This window comes from Notothenia rossii, assembly GCF_949606895.1.
Source record: "Notothenia rossii genome assembly, chromosome: 5".
Classification (NCBI taxonomy): domain Eukaryota; kingdom Metazoa; phylum Chordata; class Actinopteri; order Perciformes; family Nototheniidae; genus Notothenia; species Notothenia rossii.
The window spans coordinates 8174809-8197674 of record NC_136903.1 but is presented as its reverse complement, the minus strand read 5'-3'; the positions used below and the strand labels follow the sequence as shown (position 1 = coordinate 8197674).

Genomic DNA, 22866 nt, shown 5'->3' with positions numbered 1-22866 from the left:
ACACCAGTAAAAGAAAAGAGATTCTCTGCTCATGGTGAAACCCATCCTCTTCAGCTGTTATCACGGTGTCTCCAGGGGTTTAGCATCAGTGGCTAATCAGTCCTCCATTCTCTAACAACACTCCTGCTTATCTACCAAACTATTTCTTATGATTTCTAGTAGTTGTACTTGCATGGACGGATTACTAAAATGTCTACAGGGCACATCCCCAGGGGACCAAAGTGTTGGGACGCATAATTACTACAAAAAGCCGTAAAACAATTATGAGACACAAATGGGTCAAAGGACCACAAAGAGACACGAAACTGTCTGCAATAACTTTGATGTATACAATTATATTTTTCCTAAATCGCCCAATATTATAACCAATGCACTTTATATGAAGACATCTTTACAGTAGTCTATTTATTTATTTATTTGTAGAAAACAGTACAAATGCATATACATATACAATGAAACACAAAACCATTAGATACATAAGTATTTGATGAAACACTGCTTCTTCTTCCACAAAGGATGTAAACAAGGTAAGGTAGTTTAAACATAACAACAATACAGATACTTACTCTTAAATTCTGGTTCCTCCATCACAGAGCACTACTCTTAATCGCCCAGAAAAATGCAAAAAGAGATGCATTACACTTCTCTAATAGGATACAAAGACATACAAAGACTCTAGTATATTTCACAGTGTTAGAAAGTCAAAAAGAGTTACCTAGAGTAAATGAGAGTAGGCCTACAATCATTGACCAGCTGGAAAGATCTGAGAGGAAAACACTCTTCACTACCTCATCCGACAAGGTGCTTTTTAGCAAGGCACTTACCCGAAAGTTGCCCGAAACCCGCCGACACCTCTGAGATGAACTGGAACACAGACAGTGAGCCTTATTGCCCAATATCAACCTATAAAATAGGGTTTAAAAATATTGTAGCTGTATAAGCAGCATGCTAATGTCCATGGTTTTGTATTGAGACGTGGGTGTAATGTTCTTGTTCTGGCCATATAGCCTACAGAGACATTTGTTTAAGTACAAGTGGCCTCCCATGATAAATGTACACATTTAGACAGAGGTTGTCGGTAGTAAAGTTCAATACGAATACAGTCTTACGGAGGTGGAGTGTGACTAACCCAAATGGACTGAAATAGCTCAGAAATGAAGAAACTGCTCATTTGCTCCCAGGCTATAGCTAATGCTAACCTCACAAACCCAGTTTTGAACCAATGCGCTGTTTGTCTTATTTTGAGCCGAAGCATCTACCGATAACAGTAGACGGCAAATTTCAGGCTCAGAGGGGGGAACCCAAAACTACGCACCCCTGGTTTTGGTGGGCCGCAGTTAGCTCTGGCCTTTGTGATGGGATAACGGACGCTCCCGTCAGCCAACCATCCGGCGTCACAGCGGTCCAACCCCATCAGCCTCCAGGCGGCGTACATCTGGCCCACTTTGGCAATTTGACTTCCATCACTGGCACAAGCCTGGACCGCTTCTGTGAAGTTGAGCTTGGTGTGGTGCTTTAAGAAGTACACGGTCCCTAAATCAGAAGAGAATCATAGGGATTAAACTTGATGTATTTGGGTTTGAAGATGCAGTGTGCAATGCCTAGGAGTAGACAGTCTAAATCTATATGTGTCATTACATGTTACTTGTTAGACGCTTTTATCCAAAGCGACTGACATACTCAATACTGTGGACAATCTCCACAGGAGCAATTTGGGGTGAAGTGTCTCAGGGACACAACGACATGCTGACCGCAGTGGGGTTTGAACCTTTGACCATCTGATCCCCAGACCAAGGCTCTATCCACTGCGCCACACGCCTATCAGCCATATAAGAAGGCCTAGTAGGTTAAAATAGCGTGTGCTAGCCATCTTTGTGTTTACTGTGACAGAAACCGAGAGCTGCAGTTCATGTAAATTGTATTTAACAAACTAAATCTGACTCTACAGAAACTGAAAAACAACCTATACTTTCGCCTCATCCTGTCTGCCACCATTAGACCACATGAGGAAGAGGGACAAAGGAAATTGGAGATGGACCTTCAGTTAGCGTCTACAGCAGCTCAATCTCAGCCAAACAAAACCCTAGCGCCGGTTTTGTGTTACCCGAATACGAGGCAAAACCAAAACCACCAACCAAAGGCGAGGCGAACGAGTCGTTTTTGTTCCTGCCTCATTGGATTGAATCCGATAAACTGACCCTGTACTTTCAACGTGAAATTTGACATGGCCTCGGGCGGCTCTACTTCTCTGGTCTTTTGTATATATTCTTTGATTGTTGTTTCATTCTTTAATAAGTAGAAACTGGACACTAGTGACTCACTGGCCGTTTCTCAATCGCGAGGAAACTGGCTTCCAAGCCAATATTTCAAGCATACTACGTCATCGAATGCCGCCGAAGGACTGTTCCAATCTCCAGCATACTTGGAATTCTACCGAGGCCGCTTCCTTGGTTTGGGGGTAATTTCGAGGCTGTACATGCGTAGACTTCGCGTCCTTCAAATCCCCAAAATGCTTTGCGCACGGACCAATTTCCCCAAATCTGTGGCGGAAAATGTAAGGAGGGGCCTCTCATATGACGCACAACTGCACACTTGCTAGACTGTTCCACTCTTCGTTTTCCGAATGCCAGGAAGGATTCTTTCCTAGCTTCTGAAGGAAGTGACTCGGAAGACATGTGCTACCAAGCAAGCATCCTCGCGATTGATAAACGGCCAGTGTTGCATCTCAAGGAGGAAGTGGCATTACAAGAAAGAATGGGCCTAGACTGTTCATTAAGTTCATTAGATATCTTTGCACCAGAATAAGTTGATATCTATGGCCATATCTTGCACCTTTTGAAAAGTTCCCAATCAGTCATACTGACCCTTGACAGAGGCGGAGAAGCAGAAGGCGTCGTAGTGGTGGAGGAGGCGATGTCGTTGTCCATAGCTGCGCAGACCAGGAGCTAAGTCATCTCCACCACATCCGTCACGAGAGGCTGTGATTGGATACTGCACTGTGCCGTCAGCCAACCAGCCGGCGTTACACCAGTCCAGCCCCTCATCCCACGCCGTGAAGAGCTGCTCAAATGTAGCCAGCGTGGCCTCCTGATCCTTGCACGCCTTTTTGGCCTCAAAGAAGTTCAAAAGGTAGCGTCCTTTCTGAGAGAAGTAGGGGAACACCACACCTACAGAGGGAGGAGAGGTTAGAAATGAGCTTTTAAGGTGATACATAGACATAGACATAGAACTGGTGGTCAGATACTGTCCATTAAGAAAGAGCAATGATTATGAATGAAAAGGATTTTGGTTTTGGATTGAAAGGTGCACCAGTTTAATTTGTTCTGTTCCACTTCTGTCAAAAAGGCCAGCCTCTCTCCTCTTGGCAAAGTAGTGTCCTTGCAGCGGGGACTATGATGGAAGGACCACATAGTCCCCTAAACTAAGATTTTGGCTTTTTGAAGGACATGACATGCACACACCCCTCATCTCCAGTTCACACTCACACACTCTCCTCACCCCTCATCTCCAGGTCCACCGTCACACTCTCGTCCTCCAGGCCATCGATCACCTCACAGCGGTATCTCCCCGTGTCGTTGAGCTGCAGCCCGTTGATCACCAACGACATGTCGCCCGGGGCCGAGCGTCGCAGACGGACCCTTCCCTTAAAGCTGCCGTAGCTGCGGTGACGGTTGCCCATGGCCACCATGACCTCCGTTTCCATGGCGAGGTCTTGCGGGGACACGGGTGCACTGACGGTGTTGGCGGGAAGCCACGACCATTTGACCCGAGTCCTGCGAGGCGCGGAGGGCTCGGGCTCGTAGTGGAAGTGGCAGGGCAGCGTGACACTGCTGCCCCTGGAGGCCGACACCGAGATCTCAGGGGATTCCACCAGGAGGCGCACCCCGTTAAAGTAGACTAGAGAAGACACAAGAACAGAAATATTAAAGGTCGCCTATTATGCGAAAGTTTTTCCTTGTACGATGAGAGGGTCTAAGGACAGAGGGTGTCGTATTGTCATACTGATATTCTGTACAAACTGTGAAGTCCACTGAGGCAAATGTAACATTTGTGATATTGGGCTATATAAATAAACATTGATTGATTATGCAAAATCCACTTCTTCATGTCTCTTCTACATCAACATGTGTCCCCTTTGTGTAAAGACATTCTGAAAGTTTCAGGAAAAAAGATTCTCTCTCTTTTTGTCCCGATCCATTTATATAACAACCTGTCTGAAAATGAGCTGATCAGATTTTGGCCACTTTATGATGTCATAACGATGTTTTGGCTTGTGTAACCATTAGCCAATCACCAACCAGGGTAGCCCCCCCCCCCTAGCCCCCCCCCCAACCCCCCCCCCCACCCCGCCCCCCCCCCCCCCCCTTATCACCTGAATCTCATCCTAGAGCTCCATTGTGTTCTTTTTAACCAAATCTCTCTCAGAGGGGCGTGGGGAGGGGCTCCTTATTTTCATCTAAAGTAACAGACAGAGAATCAGCACTTTGGAAACAGGGCTGAAACAGAGGGGATTATGGGATGCTGCAATGATCTGTTTGGTGTTTCAGCCAATCAGAGACATGTTTTGTATATATCTGAGACCTATAACATATTGATGAAAAACAGTATAATAGGGGACCTTTAAGAATATATATTTATAGGATTATTAAAGCTAAATCTTTCTGATATGTGCCTTTACTCCTCACTGGTCATGTAATGGAGCACTTTGTCTTAAATCCACCATCCCACAAGGTCCCACAGATTTTTAACCAGAATCAGAATTCAGTTTATTGCCAGGTTAATAAGTATATTAAGGAAGTTGCATTGAGGTTATTGTGCAACACATAAACATAGGAAGAAACATTTTACAGGAGTTAAGTTGGGGCACTGATATTTCAATAAGATTAATTTTGTAGCTGTTTTGAATCAGCATCATTTCACATCTGCACGGACCTCACAGTGGACATGTTTACCTGTTAAACTAAGGTGTTACTAAAAACATCAATACAGTCTCTCTGGCCAAACTTCATGGATTAGAGCGTAATCATAAATGTTATTATTCACACAAATGCATTTAGAGAAACTGCCCTGAGAAAGATGTGTTCAGTCATATTCTAACCGTCGACTGGTCTGACATCAAACACAGAATGTACGCCCCCTGCAGGACAGTTTACGTCAATGAGTCTGCATTTCCGACTTTGTATACAGTCTATGATTTTCATGTTAACAGTGGTCCCAAATGTCTTATATTATTTCCTTTATACACAAATAAACGCTAAAAATCACTTTGGATAGTTCTATATTTTGTTTAGTGCAACACAAACAGATATGTTCACCACACTCACACAGGTCAACCGTTACAAAAACAACATCAATAACTACAGAGTTTGTTATTTCCACCCCTCCTCCCAGCACATCCAGCTGCTGTGATGTAAACAAATGAACCATGTTATTAATCTGCTTCTCACACACAGCAGAGGTGGAAATAGTATTCAAAGTTCTGACTTGCTCTGATTGTGTCAAATATTTTTGTTTCAAGCAAACAGTATTTAAAGTTTTACAAAAAAAAAATATATATATTAGCTTTCACATATCAAAATAAGAGTATGCATCATGCAGACTGCCCCATTTCAGAATCATCACTTGATTATAATCATTGTTGCATTCATACGCAAGTCTAACTAATGTTTAAGTGAGTAAAGGAGCACATTTCAACTACTTCATTTGCTGCCTGCAATAATAATTTCTTTAAATATTTTGTAGGGCTATTATCAATCTGAATATGGAAATGAACCAATAACTTAAGGTATCAAATACATTCTGTAGTGTAAAGGGTACAATATTTCCCTTTAGTAGTGGAGTAGAAGTAAGCATAACATGGAAATATATCCATATCCATAGTTAGTAGATATGGCAATGAAAAACTTAAGTCACAGGCTCCTCCAACAATGCAACATGAATATATATTGGACATAAAACAAATAAATAAAATTAAATAGTGCAAGAGAACAAATGTGCTACAACAATTCTCACATTAAAACACACATAGACATATGTAGCCATCTCGTTTGGATACACACCCAAACACACACACACACACACACACACACACACACACACACACACACACACACACACACACACACACACACACACACATACAAACACACACACACACACACACACACGCACACGCACACGCGCACACACACAAACACACACACACACACACACACACACACACACACACACACACACACACACACACACACACACACACACTTACTCTCTCCGTTTCCGTTTCCATGGCTGATGTCCTGGTAGTGAAAGCCGTTGTTGTAGCGGGGGCTCCAGGCCTGAGAGCCGGGCAGCAGCAGCAGCAGGCTGGCGGCCAGCAGGGAGCGCAGCGGGTTCAGCATGGTGATCTGCAGAGCAACCGTCACAACACATATTGAGTCAACCCTTATCTGCTCTGCTGTCAAGACAATTACTAATATTGGCAACATATATACCAAGAGGAGGACGCCGATGAATCACACACTGGCAAGCAATTAATTCGATGCACGCAATTGTATTGAATCATCTGTATTAAAGAGGTATATAATTCTCTTTCAAAATCCCTAAAATATGTGACTCAAAGGAGACGGTGGAGTGCTGATAATCCAATGTCAGAATCAGTATTGCATTACATTAATACAAATGTAAATAAATACATAAATAAAACATGAGCTTCCTTTCCAGCGTTTTAGATGAAAGAATGTTTGGTGTGTTCACAATGGTTGTTAAACACAGCCTACTTTCATCCTACATTAATACAAATAACGTCAAAGTATATAAAAAACATTTATCACTCGTTTTATTTTATGACATTATAGACTATCAATATATTAAGAACTAAATAAACTTCTCTCAAACCCCTGTCATTAGACAAATACGTTTAATATATTCAATTATCTCCTTCCAATTCTCTTTCTCTGCCTTTAAAGATTGCAACCCCCTATATCACCCAACCCCAATAACGCTATGATTATAATAAGTATATGTTAATTTAATCATTACATACATTACATTTTAATTACTTCTTCCGTGCTGCTTTGAAAGGTATAGCCTATACAGTGTTACTACTCTCTGTTGACTAATGGAATTATTAGGCTACCATCGCTCTAAAATTCACCCGTAAATCAAGAATGAAAAACTAAAGAAAAAGCCAAACAGTGAAGTACCTCCGGGGTAAATCCTCCGCTTTATCGTCCGTCTATGGGAACCAAGAAGTCGTAAAGTGAGTCACACAGAAAGCAGCAGTCCTCTCAGCGTCTTCAGATCATCTCCTCCTCATCCTCTGCCTCGCTCAGACACACTGAGAGCAGCACGAGCGCTACGTCACGCGACGAGGCATCCCCTTTGAAGTGAGCAGTGACCTCACATCATGCACGAGACCATAAAACAAAACAAAAAATAAAACACCAGTACTTATACTCGTAATTAATCACACATTTGAGGTATTTGTGCTTCTCTTAAGCCTTTTCTCTTCATGTGATGCTTTTACTTGAAACAAATAATTAATTGACAACTTCAAACTTTTCATCGTTTGAGTCATTTAACATGCACACATGCATATTTTTTATGTTTCCAACTTCACAAATACAATAATATTCTGCTTTTCCCTTATTTTAATAGTTTTACTTCATTATAACAGTTCTCAGTTGTGGAACATGTACTTTACGTAATACAAAATACCACAGTTAAGACAAATGGTGTAATAGAAATTTTAAGGCTCCTCCTCAACTTACTACAAATCAAGCAACACTTATGATATAACTAGACAAACTAAATAGAATATCTGTCACATGGGTAATTTTTCTGCTTATATTCGTAAGACTTTATTGACTTATTGTGAAAACTGTGAAACTAATACAAATACCCGTACAGATACGCCACGTCAGCACATCTTGCAGACAGATGCCACCTCAATTCTGTTAGCATCATTGTTTAAAAATGAACAGGGGTCAAGTCAAAACAGTTGACCTATTTCCGTCTCATCCCTTCAAAGGATCGCCTTCCCAAACTTTTTCAACCTATTTGGGATGTGCAATATCTTGTTTATTCAAATAAAGAATATAAGGCTTCAACATGTTGTAGCTTCATGAAAGCAAACAATACAACCCTGGTCATTTGAATAGGTTAAGGTCCATTTAACAGCAGAGGAAAGTCCTCATTAACACTTAACAACGCAGGTGTGCATTTTTTCAAAATGACGCAACCTAGACCAACCCTGGATTTTAAAATATAAATGAGGTGTCAAGTGTTTTTTCCATTTGAATTTGTCATCATGAGCTGTTGATAGAAACATTATCTTAATCCTTTAAATAAAAAATGTTGGGCAGGTGATGGAGAAACCAAGAAAAACTTCTAGAAGCAGGCCTTGTTGTTTTGTTATCATGTTGGTTTAATCATTGTCGTATAGGGAACCCTTTGTACTGTACAATGACAGCTATTCTACTATCTGTGTTTCCTGTTTAAAAAGGTTGAATATTGACAGGAAACCATTGATGGTCCAAATATCCACATTGTCATGCGAGTGTTGGCTTTGTGTGACAGAGAGTTAACATTTAAGATCATCTTCAGACACATCTTCAGACTGATTTGTTGGAAGTATTCTGTCTCTTGAAGTGTACAAGAGTGTCATCTTTTACAGTAATCAACAGTGTCTGTGTTTGTATTGTGTTAGATTATAATGTCCTAAGAGTTAAGATCCACAACAAAGTGCGTGTTTTTTAAATTACCAAGATATATGGCAGGTTTTTTGAAAAACAATTAGGTGTGAAAGTTGTTTTGAACAGTAACAACCTGCTGCCAACTTCTCCTTTCCTGATAGGCTTGTTATTGAATGCCCCCTGTTCGGCCATGCCCTCAAGTAACACAGCAGATATTGCCAGATGACCTCATATTTCAATCGTTGGTGGAAATAATAGCAGCCGTGTTGGAAAACAATAGCAATTCCAGTTCTCCAGTGGGACCGAAAGAGAAGGAGCTGCTGCCCGAATATCTGGCTGGTTTTCACGGTGCAGATGGAAGCTGCCCTCCCGACACAAGCACAACGTGAATCCTGAAAGTGATATTTATTGTCCCCAGAAGATCCACAACACTACACACAACACCATATTTAAAGTCTGAAAGTCCTGCACGCAACTCGGTCAGCGCTCTGAAGCCACAGCAGTTTTTCTTCTGACTTGACTGACACCCGGCCCGAATAACAAAAAACCCAAGATCAAGAGATGTCGAGCCGCTGGAAGACGACAAGGAAGTTGAGGGTTTCATTTTAAATCACTTGTGGTCACTACTCAAAGTTACAATTTGTGTATTTACCACATTCCTACATTTCTGCCATCATACTCTTCCGTCCTCTAAAATGAAATTAGAATAAAGGGAGAGTTCAGATGTTTTGAAATGGGGTTGAATGAGGTCCATAGTCAGTGTATTACCACCATCGGCTGTTATATGATATTGACCACAGTTTGGAGAATAAAGTATAAATACTGAAACAGGAGCAAAGCAGTTAACTTCTTTAGCAGCACAACGCAATTCAGCCACTAAAAAAGGTTTACATGATTTTAACTGTACCTTTTTTTTGGTATAATTTCATTGCTTACTGTCAGTGCTTTTCTGAGATCTGAAGCTTTTCAATGTCTCTTCAAAGCCACCAGACTCCATTGACAAAAACAGTAATTTAACCTCATACTGTAGCACCTGGGAGATGCTGCATTTATTCTGCCTTGATCAGATGGTTTGTTTGTGTTTTTGTGTGACTTTGGTTAAACAGTATTTAGTTCTGCTTTACAAAATTCAAAGGAACACAAAAAATAAGACAACCAATAGCGACAGCAGTATCTTCTGTGATCCCCCGCCCGCTGTAAAATGACTGTTTTTGTCGATGGAGTCTGGTGACTTTGAAGGGATAATAGATCACAACTTTAGTTCCCTGCTGTAAACATAGATCGTATTGCAGTCTCACAGCGAGGGAAAGCAGTCAAATGACCTTTTCCTTTCGAATACATTTAGCTGTATTAGCTGTGCAACCTGCTAATGAGAAGTACCTCATACGACCCCACAACATGTCTCCCTTTTAAGAAAAAAGTAGACAATTCTTTGATATTATGCATATTTATTTTCACTTATGGGCCCTTGACGTTCAGTTTGACTTGATGTGACCTTGCCGACAGTCAATCTACGTTAAGTGAGGGATTAAATCTGTAGCAGACAATCCCAGATCTGGATCACAACAAACCTCATCAGTTGTGGTTTCCCCTAAACTGAACCCACCATGTTGTTCTCCTTCTCTTCCTCCCTTCATTCTCACTTTCTTTTCTGTATGTCCACAAACCCACAGCAACTGTGAGTCTGCCACTCCTCCTCTTACCACAAACAGCAATTTCATTGAGTTCCTCCCAACAAGCTTACACCATGTGGAAACTGAGATGATGATTCATTGACACAGTCGTACAAATAGGACATTATTCTCGGATTTGTCACTAAAACAAGGTTCAAATAAGTTAATTAATCTACGGTTAAGATTTCGGTGCATTTTTTGAATGCTTGCATCTTCACTCATCATTGACGCACTGAAACCACTCGTTCCTTCTTCTCTTCACTTCTATCTGAAATATTTGCTTTGAAAGAAAAATATCTATGACGGGTTGATAAGGGCTCACTTCCTTGCCTGGGATTTCCTTTTAAGCCACAACACAGCTCTCCAGGGAACCTCGGGGAGAGTGGTGCACCACGTCGGTGCAGACTACTATGGATGCCACGAAACACTGCTATAATTCACGGCTCCAAGAGAATGAATTCTACTGACTCACAATCCTCTAACTTTTATTTAAGCATGTGTTTTTATGAGTCAAATATCTCTACATCTAATGAATGGATTGCAATGAAATTTGGTAAATGGGGGACGCCACGATAGCTAACTTTGTAATGAGCATCATGTACAAACACTGACCACAGAGTTTTAATGCAGTTGGTTGCCTTATGTGTTGTCCCGTATCTGTATATCTATCTTTAATAAAAACAAAAAAGCCCCTCAATCAATCAATCAATCAATCAATCAATCAATCAATGATTTTTTAATTCGCCCAATATCACAAATGTTACATTTGTCTCAGTGGACTTCACAGTTTGTACAGAATATCAGTATGACAATACGACACCCTCTGTCCTTAGACCCTCACATCGTACAAGGAAACACTTCCAGAGAAACCCACAGTTTAAAGGGGAACATGGGAGAAACCTCAGGGAGAGCAACAGAGGAGGGATCCCTCTCCCAGGACGGACAGACGTGCAATAGATGCTGTGTGTAAATTGAAAAGATAATACATTTGCAACATAGGTAGACCAAATGTTTGGAAATGCATGTGTGTATAATAGGAAGATGAATCCTTGAGGATATCCATTCCAGGACTTATGATCAAGGACCACAGCCACGACTCAAGATCCAGGACTCGCAATCCATGACACAGGACCGCAGGATCATCCATGACTCCGGATCCCGGCGTATATAGACACCAAAAAGAAGAAATTTGGGGATGCTGGGTTAATCGGAACATGAGAGTACACAGTATAGACAGAGAGAAGGAAGAAGTAAGATGTCCCCCGACAAACTAAGCCTATATCAGCAAAACTAGGGGCTGAATCTAATCAGCCCTAACTATAAGCTTTATCAAAAAGGAAGGTCTTAAGCGCACTCTTAAAACGGATAGGGTGTCTGCCGCCCGAACACAAACTGGAAGCTGATTCCACAAAGTGGAGCTTGATAAGAAAAGGCTCTGGCTCCCATTGTACTTTTAGAGACTCTAGGACCAACCAACAACCTGCATTCTTGGAACGCAATGCCCTAGTAGGACAGTAGGGTATAAGAGTCTTAAGGTAAGATGGCGCTTGCCATTAAGGGCTTTGTAGGCGAGAAGAAGAATTTTAAATTCTATCCTGTGTTCTATAGGAGCCAGTGTAAGGCAGCCAGAACAGGAGTAATGTGGTCCCTTTTCCTAACTTTGGTTAGTACACGAGCTGCAGCTTTTAAATCATCTGAAGCGACTCTTCCTCATGTGTGTCTACTTATAGCACGGTCCCATCCTCTACATTGAACATGCAAAGTGTCCTTGGGACATTGCTCCTGTGGCATGTAGTCTACGGTATACAGTGTGCAGGAATGAGTCTCAAACCTGAAGTGAGTTTGCATTGAACACTTTTGGTTCCCTTGTCTTGAAGACAATGGTTTTCAAAAGTCTCTGTAGTTAGACACCTGAGATAAAGTCTGTGGTTAACACAGGAGGAGGAGATGTTCACATTTTATTCTATGACAAACAACACATCAGTCAATAAGTGTGTCAGAAAATGTCGGTTGCTAACAAGTTACTAAATAAGACAAGTAAACGTCATCACGCCTACACCAGTCCACCTTTAGCTTAGAGGTTGGTGATGCACAGTCATGACACCATGATGTAGTTTCTCTATAAACATTGCTTTTTTCTTCTGCCAATTGCATTTATGCTTCAAAGATCACAGACGTTGTACCTATATGGAGATGGTTCTGCTGATTAACACGTGCTAAGTAAATAGTCATAAACTGTTTTGTTAGAAAGCTTATTTTCTGCATTATACTGAAATCCAATGGAAAACATCACACTGCTTTTTGTCGAGGAAGCCGTTGCAATGCTTCTTCTGGTCGTCCTGTTAAAGGATTATAGTGATGCAGTAAATTAGTTTTATCACCAAATAAAATGAACATCATAACATTGTAAAAGCAGAGAGATAAGTCATTAACAGCCACTAAACCCCCTCTTAGTGTCTGTAACGACTCCCCCCCCCCCCCCCCGCTCTCAGCCACCCTCCCTGTGTATCTCTAAGCCATTATCTCCAGTGTGTTTGAAGAGACAGACCGCTGCTCTTCCCAAAGCCCCACATGAAAGCTTTTGGCCCGGGGCCCCAAATACCAGCAGCCCCTCTGAACTGGGGGTGTAATTTCTGCAAGAACAGCAACATTCAGGTCGAGAGAAGCCCGAAGAGATGACCGTGTGTGTTTGTGTTTGAGTCAGAGCAGGTGATCACACACTGTCATTAGCAGAGACTCGTCATACAGAGGTCAGACCCCAAAATGGTGTGTGTGTGTGTGTGTGTGTGTGTGTGTGTGTGTGTGTGTGTGTGTGTGTGTGTGTGTGTGTGTGTGTGTGTGTGTGTGTGTGTGTGTGTGTGTGTGTGTGTGTGTGTGTGTGTGTGTTTGGAGATGGAGAGTGTCTTTCCAGCGGGACTGAAATGATTAGAGAGGAAGGTTTCAATAAAAGACCAACAGGAGAGTGAACTGCAGGGCTCAGGGTGACGGTTTCAAGCGTGATTAAAAGATAGAGGGCAAAATGAGCTGTAATAAGAAGTAAACACTACAATTTCCCATCTTGTTGTTACTCTCTGATTCAAGTTTAGGAACAACTAAACATACAAAATGCCATTTAAGAAGTGTATTTATGATAAGAGCCACTCATCACCTGTCAGATCAACAGTTAAGAGCATTTATTTGAGCAGAAATAACATAGGATTTCCCTCTTTTAGGTGACGTCCCTTGAGATGTTTTGTCTGACTTGGTGCATACCGAATCTAAAATAGCAGTTGTTTTCCAGGATTGGGTCCTTCCTGTTTGAGCCCGCTGCGGTGCCTCCAGTTTCCTGCCTCCTTTGCCTCGTCCCCGGCCAGCTGTCATACCAGGAAACCAAACAGAAGCCGACACGGAGCTGATGGATGTGCAGCGAGAGGGATTCAATTCCACATATTTTCCAACACAACTCTGCGAGATAATATCCGAGTTACATTCAACATATAGGGCATTATTTGTTGAATAATCCACAATCTTTGGTCGGTAAAAAATACACTTACTGACTTAAACAAATCATGATTTGATCTGACATATTTTCTTCTCAGAATTAACTCGAAACTCTAAATCTTTCCTTGGTAATCTGATGGTTAACAAACGTTGGTCAAAATCTCTTGCTTTCATCTGAATGTTTTTGGTAAAAGGATTTTTGAAATGACAAATTAACTTGAAATGTTTATTTTCAGAATTCTGCGGGGAAAAAACGGAATTCTGAGAATGAACTCAAAACAACAACAAATCGTAGTATTCTGAGAATATAGTTAGAATTCTGACTAAAAAAAAAACGTTGGTCAAACCAAAATAAAAGTCACATATGGCGTTAATCCCCTTCCATACAAAGTAAGTTAGAACTAGTATTTATTGTTGGTTTTATGGTTTTTTTTTTCAAAATGTGCTCAAATAAATAAGCCTATTCCCAACATACGATGTGAAAATAACATCCTGCAAGTTACACTGAACAAAAATATAAATGCAACACTTTTGTTTTTGCTCCCATTTTTCATGAGATGAACTCAAAGATCTAAAACATTTTCTATTTACACAAAATAACCATTTCTCTCAAATATTGTTTACAAATCTGAAAAAATCTGTGATAGTGAGCACTCCTCCTTTGCCGAGATAATCCATCCCACCTCACAGGTGTGGCATATCAAGATGCTGATTAGACAGCATGATTATTGCACAGGTGTGCCTTAGGCTGGCCACAAGAAAAGGCCACTCTGAAACGTGCAGTTTTGCTTTATTGGGGGGGGTCTGGGGGGGTCCGAAAACCCTAGGGTTAAACCCTAACCCTAACATGTCACCCATCTCCTTCGCAGAGAGTTGATCAGGTTGTTGATTGTGGCCTGTGGAATGTTGGTCCACTCCTCTTCAATGGCTGTGCGAAGTTGCTGGATATTGGCAGGAACTGGAACACGCTGTCGTATACGCCGATCCAGAGCATCCCAAACATGCTCAATGGGTGACATGTTAGGGTTAGGGTTAAACCTGACTGGTTTTCGGACCCCCCCAATAAAGCAAAACTGCACGTTTCAGAGTGGCCTTGTGCAATAATCATGCTGTCTAATCAGCATCTTGATATGCCACACCTGTGAGGTGGGATGGATTATCTCGGCAAAGGAGAAATGCTCACTATCACAGATTTTTTCAGATTTGTGAACAATATTTGAGAGAAATGGTTATTTTGTGTATGTAGAAAATGTTTTAGATCTTTGAGTTCATCTCATGAAAAATGGGAGCAAAAACAAAAGTGTTGCGTTTATATTTTTGTTCAGTGTATTATAAAAAAGTGGCTTCAAAATTAAAATGAATTCCTACTAACTATAGAACAAAATGTGACTACAGGAAGCAAACTGCATTTTTAAGGCAATTCGTTCCTTATTGGTGAAGTACAGCCACACAAGGTGAATCCAACCATTACAATGTCATTTAAAGCACCAGTGTAAAGAAAGAAAACAATGTGTCCTTTAAATACTGGAGTATTAAGAACTGCCCGTCTCATGCTATGCAGAGAAAAGGACAAGGAGGGAAGAAAGGACGGGGAATGGGAGTTTTATTAAATAACAAAGAGGACCCGGAGGATAAAGCTGTCATTAGGTCCTCAACACTTTAAACACAACAAGCAACTCCGTGAGGGGAAAACAGCTGGTGTGTTTGGGAGGGGCTCGAGATGAGATCATCGTGTAAGACAACAGTTGTCTGGGGTTTACTGATGGGAAACCAAAAGTCACACATCTGGTGGCACGGCAACATTTTTATGTAAAGCGTTACTGCTGTGCTGAAACGCTGCAGCACAACATCGATCCACAGTAAGGCTCCAGCATCGTTTAACCTTCACAGCATGCATTTTTTCTCTCATGATTGAAGCCCCTGCTGAGGATTTCCCCCACTTTAGTGTGACCTTCAGACTGTAATGAGGCTGAGGAGGAGACGTGGAGATACCTGGTACAAAGAGAGATTAGGCCCCTGGGGCGTTTAAATGCTAAACAGGGAAAAGGACCCTCAGTGCTTTCCCTCTTTTGATCTTCCACCTTTTTAAATGGAAAACAGCTCCAATGAATTCAGCAGTGAGTGATACTATATATGCCATGCAGTAAAAACACACAGAAGGACAGGCTATACGTTTTAAATTCTTTATTTATTCTTCATTTTAACATACAAAGGCCAAACATAAAGGAATCTTGAAATGAACTCATATAATAATACCATAAAAACATGAATATTCTTTGATCAATAATAGAAAACCTGAACACCTGGGAAACAATATATCTACAATACTTTGAATGTTGATGAACACCGAGAAGAAAATGAAGCTATGTCACCAATAAATTCAGAAATCCGTTGTAACTCTAGTCAACAAAATGCATGCAGACGTGGGGAACGTGGAAGCGTCTGCAACAATAATAAATATTGAACAGTGTTTGACACCAGCATCCTTCCTCGCCCTCTAAGTGGCACCGCTATCCCCTCATGCATTTTTTAAAAGGGGCTTGAATTAATATTCATTGTTATCAAAACTAACACAGTATAATATTGCACAAGCCCATTATTCATAATTCATGGGGTGGAAAGGTTTAGAATACTGTGGCGGCGGGGGGGGGGGGGGGGGGGGGGCGGCAGAAGCAGATGATATGAAGGTTCGTGTCACATGTCCGACGGAACCGTACAAAATCAGTTTTAATTTGGTTTCCGTCGTCTTATCAGCGGGGCCTCAGCTTTCTACTGGAGGCTGAATGTCGGCCCCTGGAGAACTGGTCTGCATCGAACAATAACATCTACTAACATGGACAGATTGTAGTACAAAATAACTGTTGAAATGCAGCTCACGTATTTACAAAACACAACCAAAGCGCAATTTAATGTAAAACAATAAAAACTGAACTGCAAGTATATTTTTTCTTCTTATGTTTGTAATAATGAATGTTTACTGCTTGTTCTTCAACAATAACTTTTTTTTTTTGGATATTACAAATCTCAAAACACAAACATCAAAGTGCCATAAAAAAACGGTGAACACAACAAGAAGCAAAGCAGTGTGTGTGTGTGTGTGTGTGTGTGTGTGTGTGTGTGTGTGTGTGTGTGTGTGTGTGTGTGTGTGTGTGTGTGTGTGTGTGTGTGTGTGTGTGTGTGTGTGTGTGTGTGTGTATTGATAGGTTTCAGTAGCATTAACTGTACAATAGGAGCAGATCTGTTTTGACCTGAGACGATAACACCCACCATTATTTTTAAACCTGCAGCTAGCGTCAATCTCTTCCTGTTTGATGCCAACCAATTAGTCACAAACACAACACTGAACTTATTTTTGATTGAATACTTTAAGTGTCCAGATCTGATCCAAAGAATCCCAACAGCCTGTTAGAGAGGAGCCTTGTTAACTGTAACCTGACCAGAAACGTGGCTTTTTTTAAATAACCCACCTACATGGCATCTGATACACATGTGCTGTCTCAGCCGATGACAAATGGAGACAGTGTAATAAAAAGAATTATCTGAATGAATAAGACTCTAAAGATCCTTTGTAAGATGTCGATGACAGCAGCACGTGTTAAATGTCCCTCGGTGGCTATTGTTCATTCCTCAAGAGCAATAAAGTGTTCCAGTTTAATGATGATCTCAAACTGTTTTGTTTATAACATCCTGTCTGTCAGAGAGGGCGTCTCCTCTGGCTTTAAATCTGTTTAACTGACTGTGATGGTTCAAGTCTTTTGTTCTGTATGTGTCTGCGTCAGCTCACCATAAACTATTATTTTCTACACAAATACAAACAATGTGAGGTTCGGTTGGCAAAAGGATAAAGGCATGACTTCGCCCTGATGCGGCCTGATGCCGTCAGGTTGTAATATGCATATGTACACATGATTTGTGTAAATAGTGGGATATTCTGTTGTTGGCTTTAGAGTAAATCTTATGTTTTGATTTCACTTTCTAAACTTCTGCAATGAAACGGTAGAAATAGTGAAACTCGTTGAGATTCTGAGTCACTTATTATTGCTCAACAGTACCACAAATAAAGCAAATTTACTTGTAAAAATGTTTCGGATTTGCTTGGGAGTTTTTCCAACCTAAAGCAACACAATTCTTACCAGATATTAAAGGTTTCTTGTCAATCATATTGTTTGATTAGCCATAAGCGTTTCCGATGAAGATAATTGATATTGTGTGAAGGGTTGGGTTATAGGACTGGAGAAAGCTGTCAGGTGGAGTATGTACATCACCAGCCGTGGGTCTCAGAGGTTTTAATGTTCCAGGTAGAGCTGATCTAGGATCAGAGTGTAGGCAGCACCAGCGGATACAGCAGCAGCAGCAGCAGCAGTCCTGTTACCCCTGACCTCTGACCCAGGGACGAGGGAGGGGCCATGTTTGTTTAATCTGACCTCAGCTCTGCTCAGTGACAAACAAGAGAAACGTTTGATTCTTGGAATGATCACAGATTTGGTTCAGGTGGAAAGAAGAGTGATCACTTCAGGAAACAAAGAGGGGAGGCTGTAAACTGTCATCGCCCTGGTAACAGTGGTTAGGGGTAACACCTCCCACCTCCAAACCAGCCAGGGTCAGGTGATGCTGTGCTACTCTGGTGTCTGCTGCCCCCTAGGGCTGAGAGCAAGGCAGTGCAGGTGTGGCTCAGGAGGGAGAAGGAAGGGGGGAGGAGGAGGAAGAGGGAAGGGGGGGAGGAGGAGGTAGAGAGAGGAGGAGGAGGAGGAGGGGAGAGGAGGAAGAGGTAAGGGGGAGGAGGAGGAAGAGGGAAGTGGGGGAGGAGGAGGAAGAGGGAAGGGTGGAGGAGGTAGAGAGAGGAAGAGGGGGGGGGGGGTCAGTGCGGGGCTACTCGTCACAGCCCAGGAGCTCCATCCGCAGGGTGATGCGCTCGTGCCAGTCCCACGGCAGGATGCGGACGTATCGGGCGTAGAACGAGGGCTCGAAGATGTTCTTTTTGTGAATGTTGTTGTCGCTGTTGCCTGGGAAGATCTGGACAGAGGAAAGCAACCAATGAAAATGACACAAATCAAAGCTGCTGGTAGACTTAACTAACCTGATAACAACCATTTTTGATGCTGCTTGTTTGTTACAAATAAAAAGTTCTAGAAAGAACTGGAGTTAGAGGCCCAGGGTATATGCAGGAATCCTGAAGTCAAGTGTAATTCCTTTTGAGACCTTTTTTAAGACCCTCTCCATACATTTGAAGACCTCATCGCCACTTGGAGTTCTAACCGGTTACCTTGGCGACACACTTTACCTCACATTGACTATATACAGTATTGATTGTCCTTCCTCCTTATCTTCCAACCATTTGGACGCAGACTTGCATTTCCCCATAACGATGTTGCTTAACAACCGGCGTAAACGGACCTTCACGCGCTATCAAGCAGTGAGCGAGCGATGTCCTGTTCAGATGACGTCAAATCCAACGGGATGCCATAAATAAACTCCACAGAATCACACTACACACCTACGCAATGATTACATTCAGGCAGACTGTAGAACACAACCTCTTTGGACAATTCATATACTTATTGAAAACAAGCTACAAAATGTAATACCTTGGAAAATGCCATCTATTACTTTTTGCTAAATTGATTTATCAACTTTTAATACTTTTTAAGACCCCGCAGACACCCTTGTTTAGTTTCCCCAATATTCTGTAACCCATAATGAAGGTCAGAGTATTTCAAACCAGTTTTGTTTTTTTAATTAAAGAATACTAAAAAAATAAAAGCTTTAAACAAACTGTTTTCATATTTATGACAAAAAATGATATATCTTCAGAAAATATTTCCAAGGCAATAAGAAATAGAAAATAATAAACATATATATATATATATATATATATGAAAAACCCCTCTCGATAACTCAGAATGAAATATGAATAAAGGGCAGGCCTTATAGTTAGCACAGGCTCATAAAGAAGGCAAACATTATCCAATACAAAAATGTATTAAAATCATATTAACTTTAAAGGTGACCTATCATGCAAAATGCACTTTTGTACGTCTTTTATACATGAATATGTGTCCCCGGTGTTCCAGGGAACTCACCAAGTGTCAGAAAACACAACCCTCTCTATTTTCCTCAATACCCAAATATCTTAAAAAGGGGCTGCAACGGATCTGATACAGACCGATCCAGATTTGAACACTTCTATGACGTCACAGAAGTGGCGCTACGGCTATTGGGCCAACTCCACCAATCAGGAGGAGACAGCCATGGACATTGCCGTTCGTAAGCGCTGGAGACGCTGTAGTACTTATGCCAGGCCTGTAGATGGTGCTGTTCTCACAGAATCAGCCCATGATGCAAAGACTGTTAAATTGAGCAAAATGAGGAATGGCTAAAATGCATGATCTGTTTGGTATTTTGAAAAATAAAAAGTATAAATATGCCTTATATAGGTATGGCCCTACAATATATTATTCAAATATAGCATGATAGGTCCACTTTAATTATAAATGTTTCATTGGATAAGTCCTAGCCTGTCAATGTTCCAGATCCTTAGTTTAAAGACTTCCTGTTGCTTTACTTTGGCAGGTTCATAGCATTATGAATGATTGCATACAGTCAGGAATAATTGGTACCAGGTGTGTAAAAAAACAAGTACAAAGCCCTTTAAAAAAAAATTGTGTTTTATATTTATTTCCCAAAAGTCTACTAAGAATTATCAGTGATTTTTGTTCTAAATGAATGATTATTATTGTATATTTTATGGTTTATATTAATATATTAAATAATGCTATTTGCTTATTTTGTACGCACTGCAAACATGCATTTCCCCTATGTTTGTAAGTCAATGGGTTTTTCAGGTGCTATCCTCTCTTTTTTTAAATTGACAGACTTAAAAATTGACAGACGTAATCGAACTCTTATGTTTTTCCCATAGTGATCGATTGTATTAGAATGTTTTTCTGAGAATAGCTGGACTCACCCTGTCTGTCTTTGTAGTCTCGTCCTTCACGATGGTCCAGGACCGCCCGTCATTACTGTAAGCCACTTTGAAGGCTGTGACAAACTGGATGGATCCGAAGTCTTTGGCCCCCTGAGTGATGACCCCTGTGACCTTCTTGGTAGACCCGAGATCAACCTGAGGACACAGACACAGCTTTTCCTTACAAACACAGCCATGGGGCAAATAAACAACAACAATGTGTAGCTGGCTGTGTCCTCCTCTCTTACCTGCAGCCACTCTGATTGGTTGTTGGTGGCGGCGGTCCAGGCGTTAGTCTTGCCCTGTTTGTCCAGACGGGCGTAGTGGGGGTACCAGGTGAACGCCTCCATGCCCCAGGTGCGGAAGGTGCTGGACGACGTGATCTGGCGGTTGGTCAACAGCCGGGACTTCATGCCCATGGGCTCTGAGCAACCTAAAGAGTTTGAATAGACTGTGGAGGTGAGACCAGGCAGAGAGGAGACAGAGAGACAAAGAGAGGAATGGAAAGAGAAAAGAGAGTATGATAGACAAGGGACGGACAGGAAGCAGCCCAGGCCAGCCAGTGATGTGAAGCAGAAAACAGAGAGGATGATGCAGTATAATAATAAGATGCAGAGGAGAGAGACGGGTGGACCTGCTTTAGACTTACCTGAGCTCACATGAACTAGGGCTGTCCCGAATACCATTTTTCGGGCTCCGGATCAGCAGTGAACCGCTTCAACACGTGTATTTCGGTTTATTCACGGCATTCATTTTGATATTCTACAGTATTGTTGTTTTATAGTTATTTGTTCATGTAAATAACCCAATTTGTGTTCTTTGAAATTGAAAAGGATACTGCATTGTGTTTGATACTTTCGTTGTATATGTCTTAAGTGTAATTTGGCTTGGCTTCCTATTTTGTATGGACATGCTTTTATTTGAAGGAGAGTTAGCGCTGTTGACAGGAAGTTGTTGTTGCTATGGAAACAACATGACGGAGATTAACGGAGAAAAAGTAATATCTACATATGAAGACGGAGCGCACACACACACACACACACACACACACACACACACACACACACACACACACACACACACACACACACACACACACACACACACACACACACACACACACACACACACACACACACACACACACACACACACACACACACACACACACACACACACACACACACACACACACACACACACACACACACACACACACACACACACACACACACACACACACACACACACACACACACACACACACAGTAAACGGAGAAAGTAAACAATAACGTTTATGGTTAAGTGTTAGCACCCCCCGAAGAGGCACAAGCTCTTACGTTGATATTGGAGATTTCAATCAATTCAATTTGAAAAGAAAACAAAAAAAACGAATATCCGAATAACGAAATTGAAACCCGAATACTACTCCAACGAACAAATATTCGGATATTCGGGTACAGCCCTAAAATGAACCATCATCAAATTTGCTGTATTTTCATACTTAACGTATCATTTCACATGATCAGTATGAGCTGAATTAGCCCTGAGAGATTACTATTAGACCTCTTATTGTATTTTCCTGCGCCTTGAGGCTTTTCTCATGGGCGTCACTATTTCCAAAACTCAAAGGTGATGGCGCCTTAGAAGCCAGGCTCTTCTGGAATGACCTGAGGAGGTTAGGGATTTTATTTTTAAATTATTTTTGATATTTTTTTTTTTTTTTTTGTAATTTAATTATTGTTGTAAGACATTTTATTTGACTTTACTCTGTGTTTAGATTTTGAGTAATAGTTCATGTCATTCTCTTTGTTCTTTTAAGTTTTGATTCTAAACAAATTGTAGCTGTGTTTAAAAAAAGGTGATATATAAGTTATATAAGTTATTATTTATTTTAAGATGCCAAACCTAAAGTAGAAACAAACTTGTGGAGCTCATTTTACAATCTATAAAGGCTGGAAGAGACTTGTTATTAAGTGTGGGTTAGTGAAGCAGATGCGCATGCAGGTCAGACACACAGAGAGTCAATGTAGCATGCACAGGGGTTCAAAACTTC

General features: G+C 41.3%; 2 protein-coding genes across 2 annotated transcripts in view; both read right to left on the bottom strand.

Annotated features, from left to right (window-relative positions):
* Window positions 1-374: 374 nt before the first annotated feature.
* hapln3 (hyaluronan and proteoglycan link protein 3) lies at window positions 375-7353 on the bottom strand. Its single transcript, XM_079682297.1, has 5 exons — window positions 7203-7353; window positions 6266-6404; window positions 3499-3897; window positions 2865-3167; window positions 375-1533 (listed from the first exon to the last, which is right to left on the bottom strand). Exons 2-5 carry the CDS (start codon window positions 6396-6398, stop codon window positions 1256-1258), a joined length of 1113 nt encoding a protein of 370 aa, XP_079538423.1. The 5' UTR covers window positions 6399-6404; window positions 7203-7353; the 3' UTR covers window positions 375-1255.
* Window positions 7354-16015: 8662 nt separating this feature from the next.
* Window positions 16016-22866, bottom strand: part of LOC307041279 (lactadherin-like) — a 29341-nt gene continuing 22490 nt past the window's right edge. Inside the window, exons 7-9 of the mRNA XM_079684587.1 lie at window positions 21059-21504; window positions 20811-20966; window positions 16016-18859 (exon numbers count right to left, since the gene is read on the bottom strand). Coding sequence (XP_079540713.1) covers window positions 18716-18859; window positions 20811-20966; window positions 21059-21504 — 746 coding nt within the window. The 3' untranslated portion in view covers window positions 16016-18715. The remainder of the gene's footprint in view (window positions 18860-20810; window positions 20967-21058; window positions 21505-22866) is intronic.

Coding starts and splice junctions, on each gene's coding strand:
- hapln3 (XM_079682297.1), bottom strand. CDS start 6,398: ATGCTGAACCCGCTGCGCTCCCTGCTGGCCGCCAGCCTGCTGCTGCTG. Junction 3,898..6,265: donor TGGAAACGGAAACGGAGAGA/GTAAGTGTGTGT, acceptor TGTCTTCTCTAG/TCTACTTTAACGGGGTGCGC. Junction 1,534..2,864: donor CTTCTCCGCCTCTGTCAAGG/GTCAGTATGACT, acceptor CTTCTGATTTAG/GGACCGTGTACTTCTTAAAG.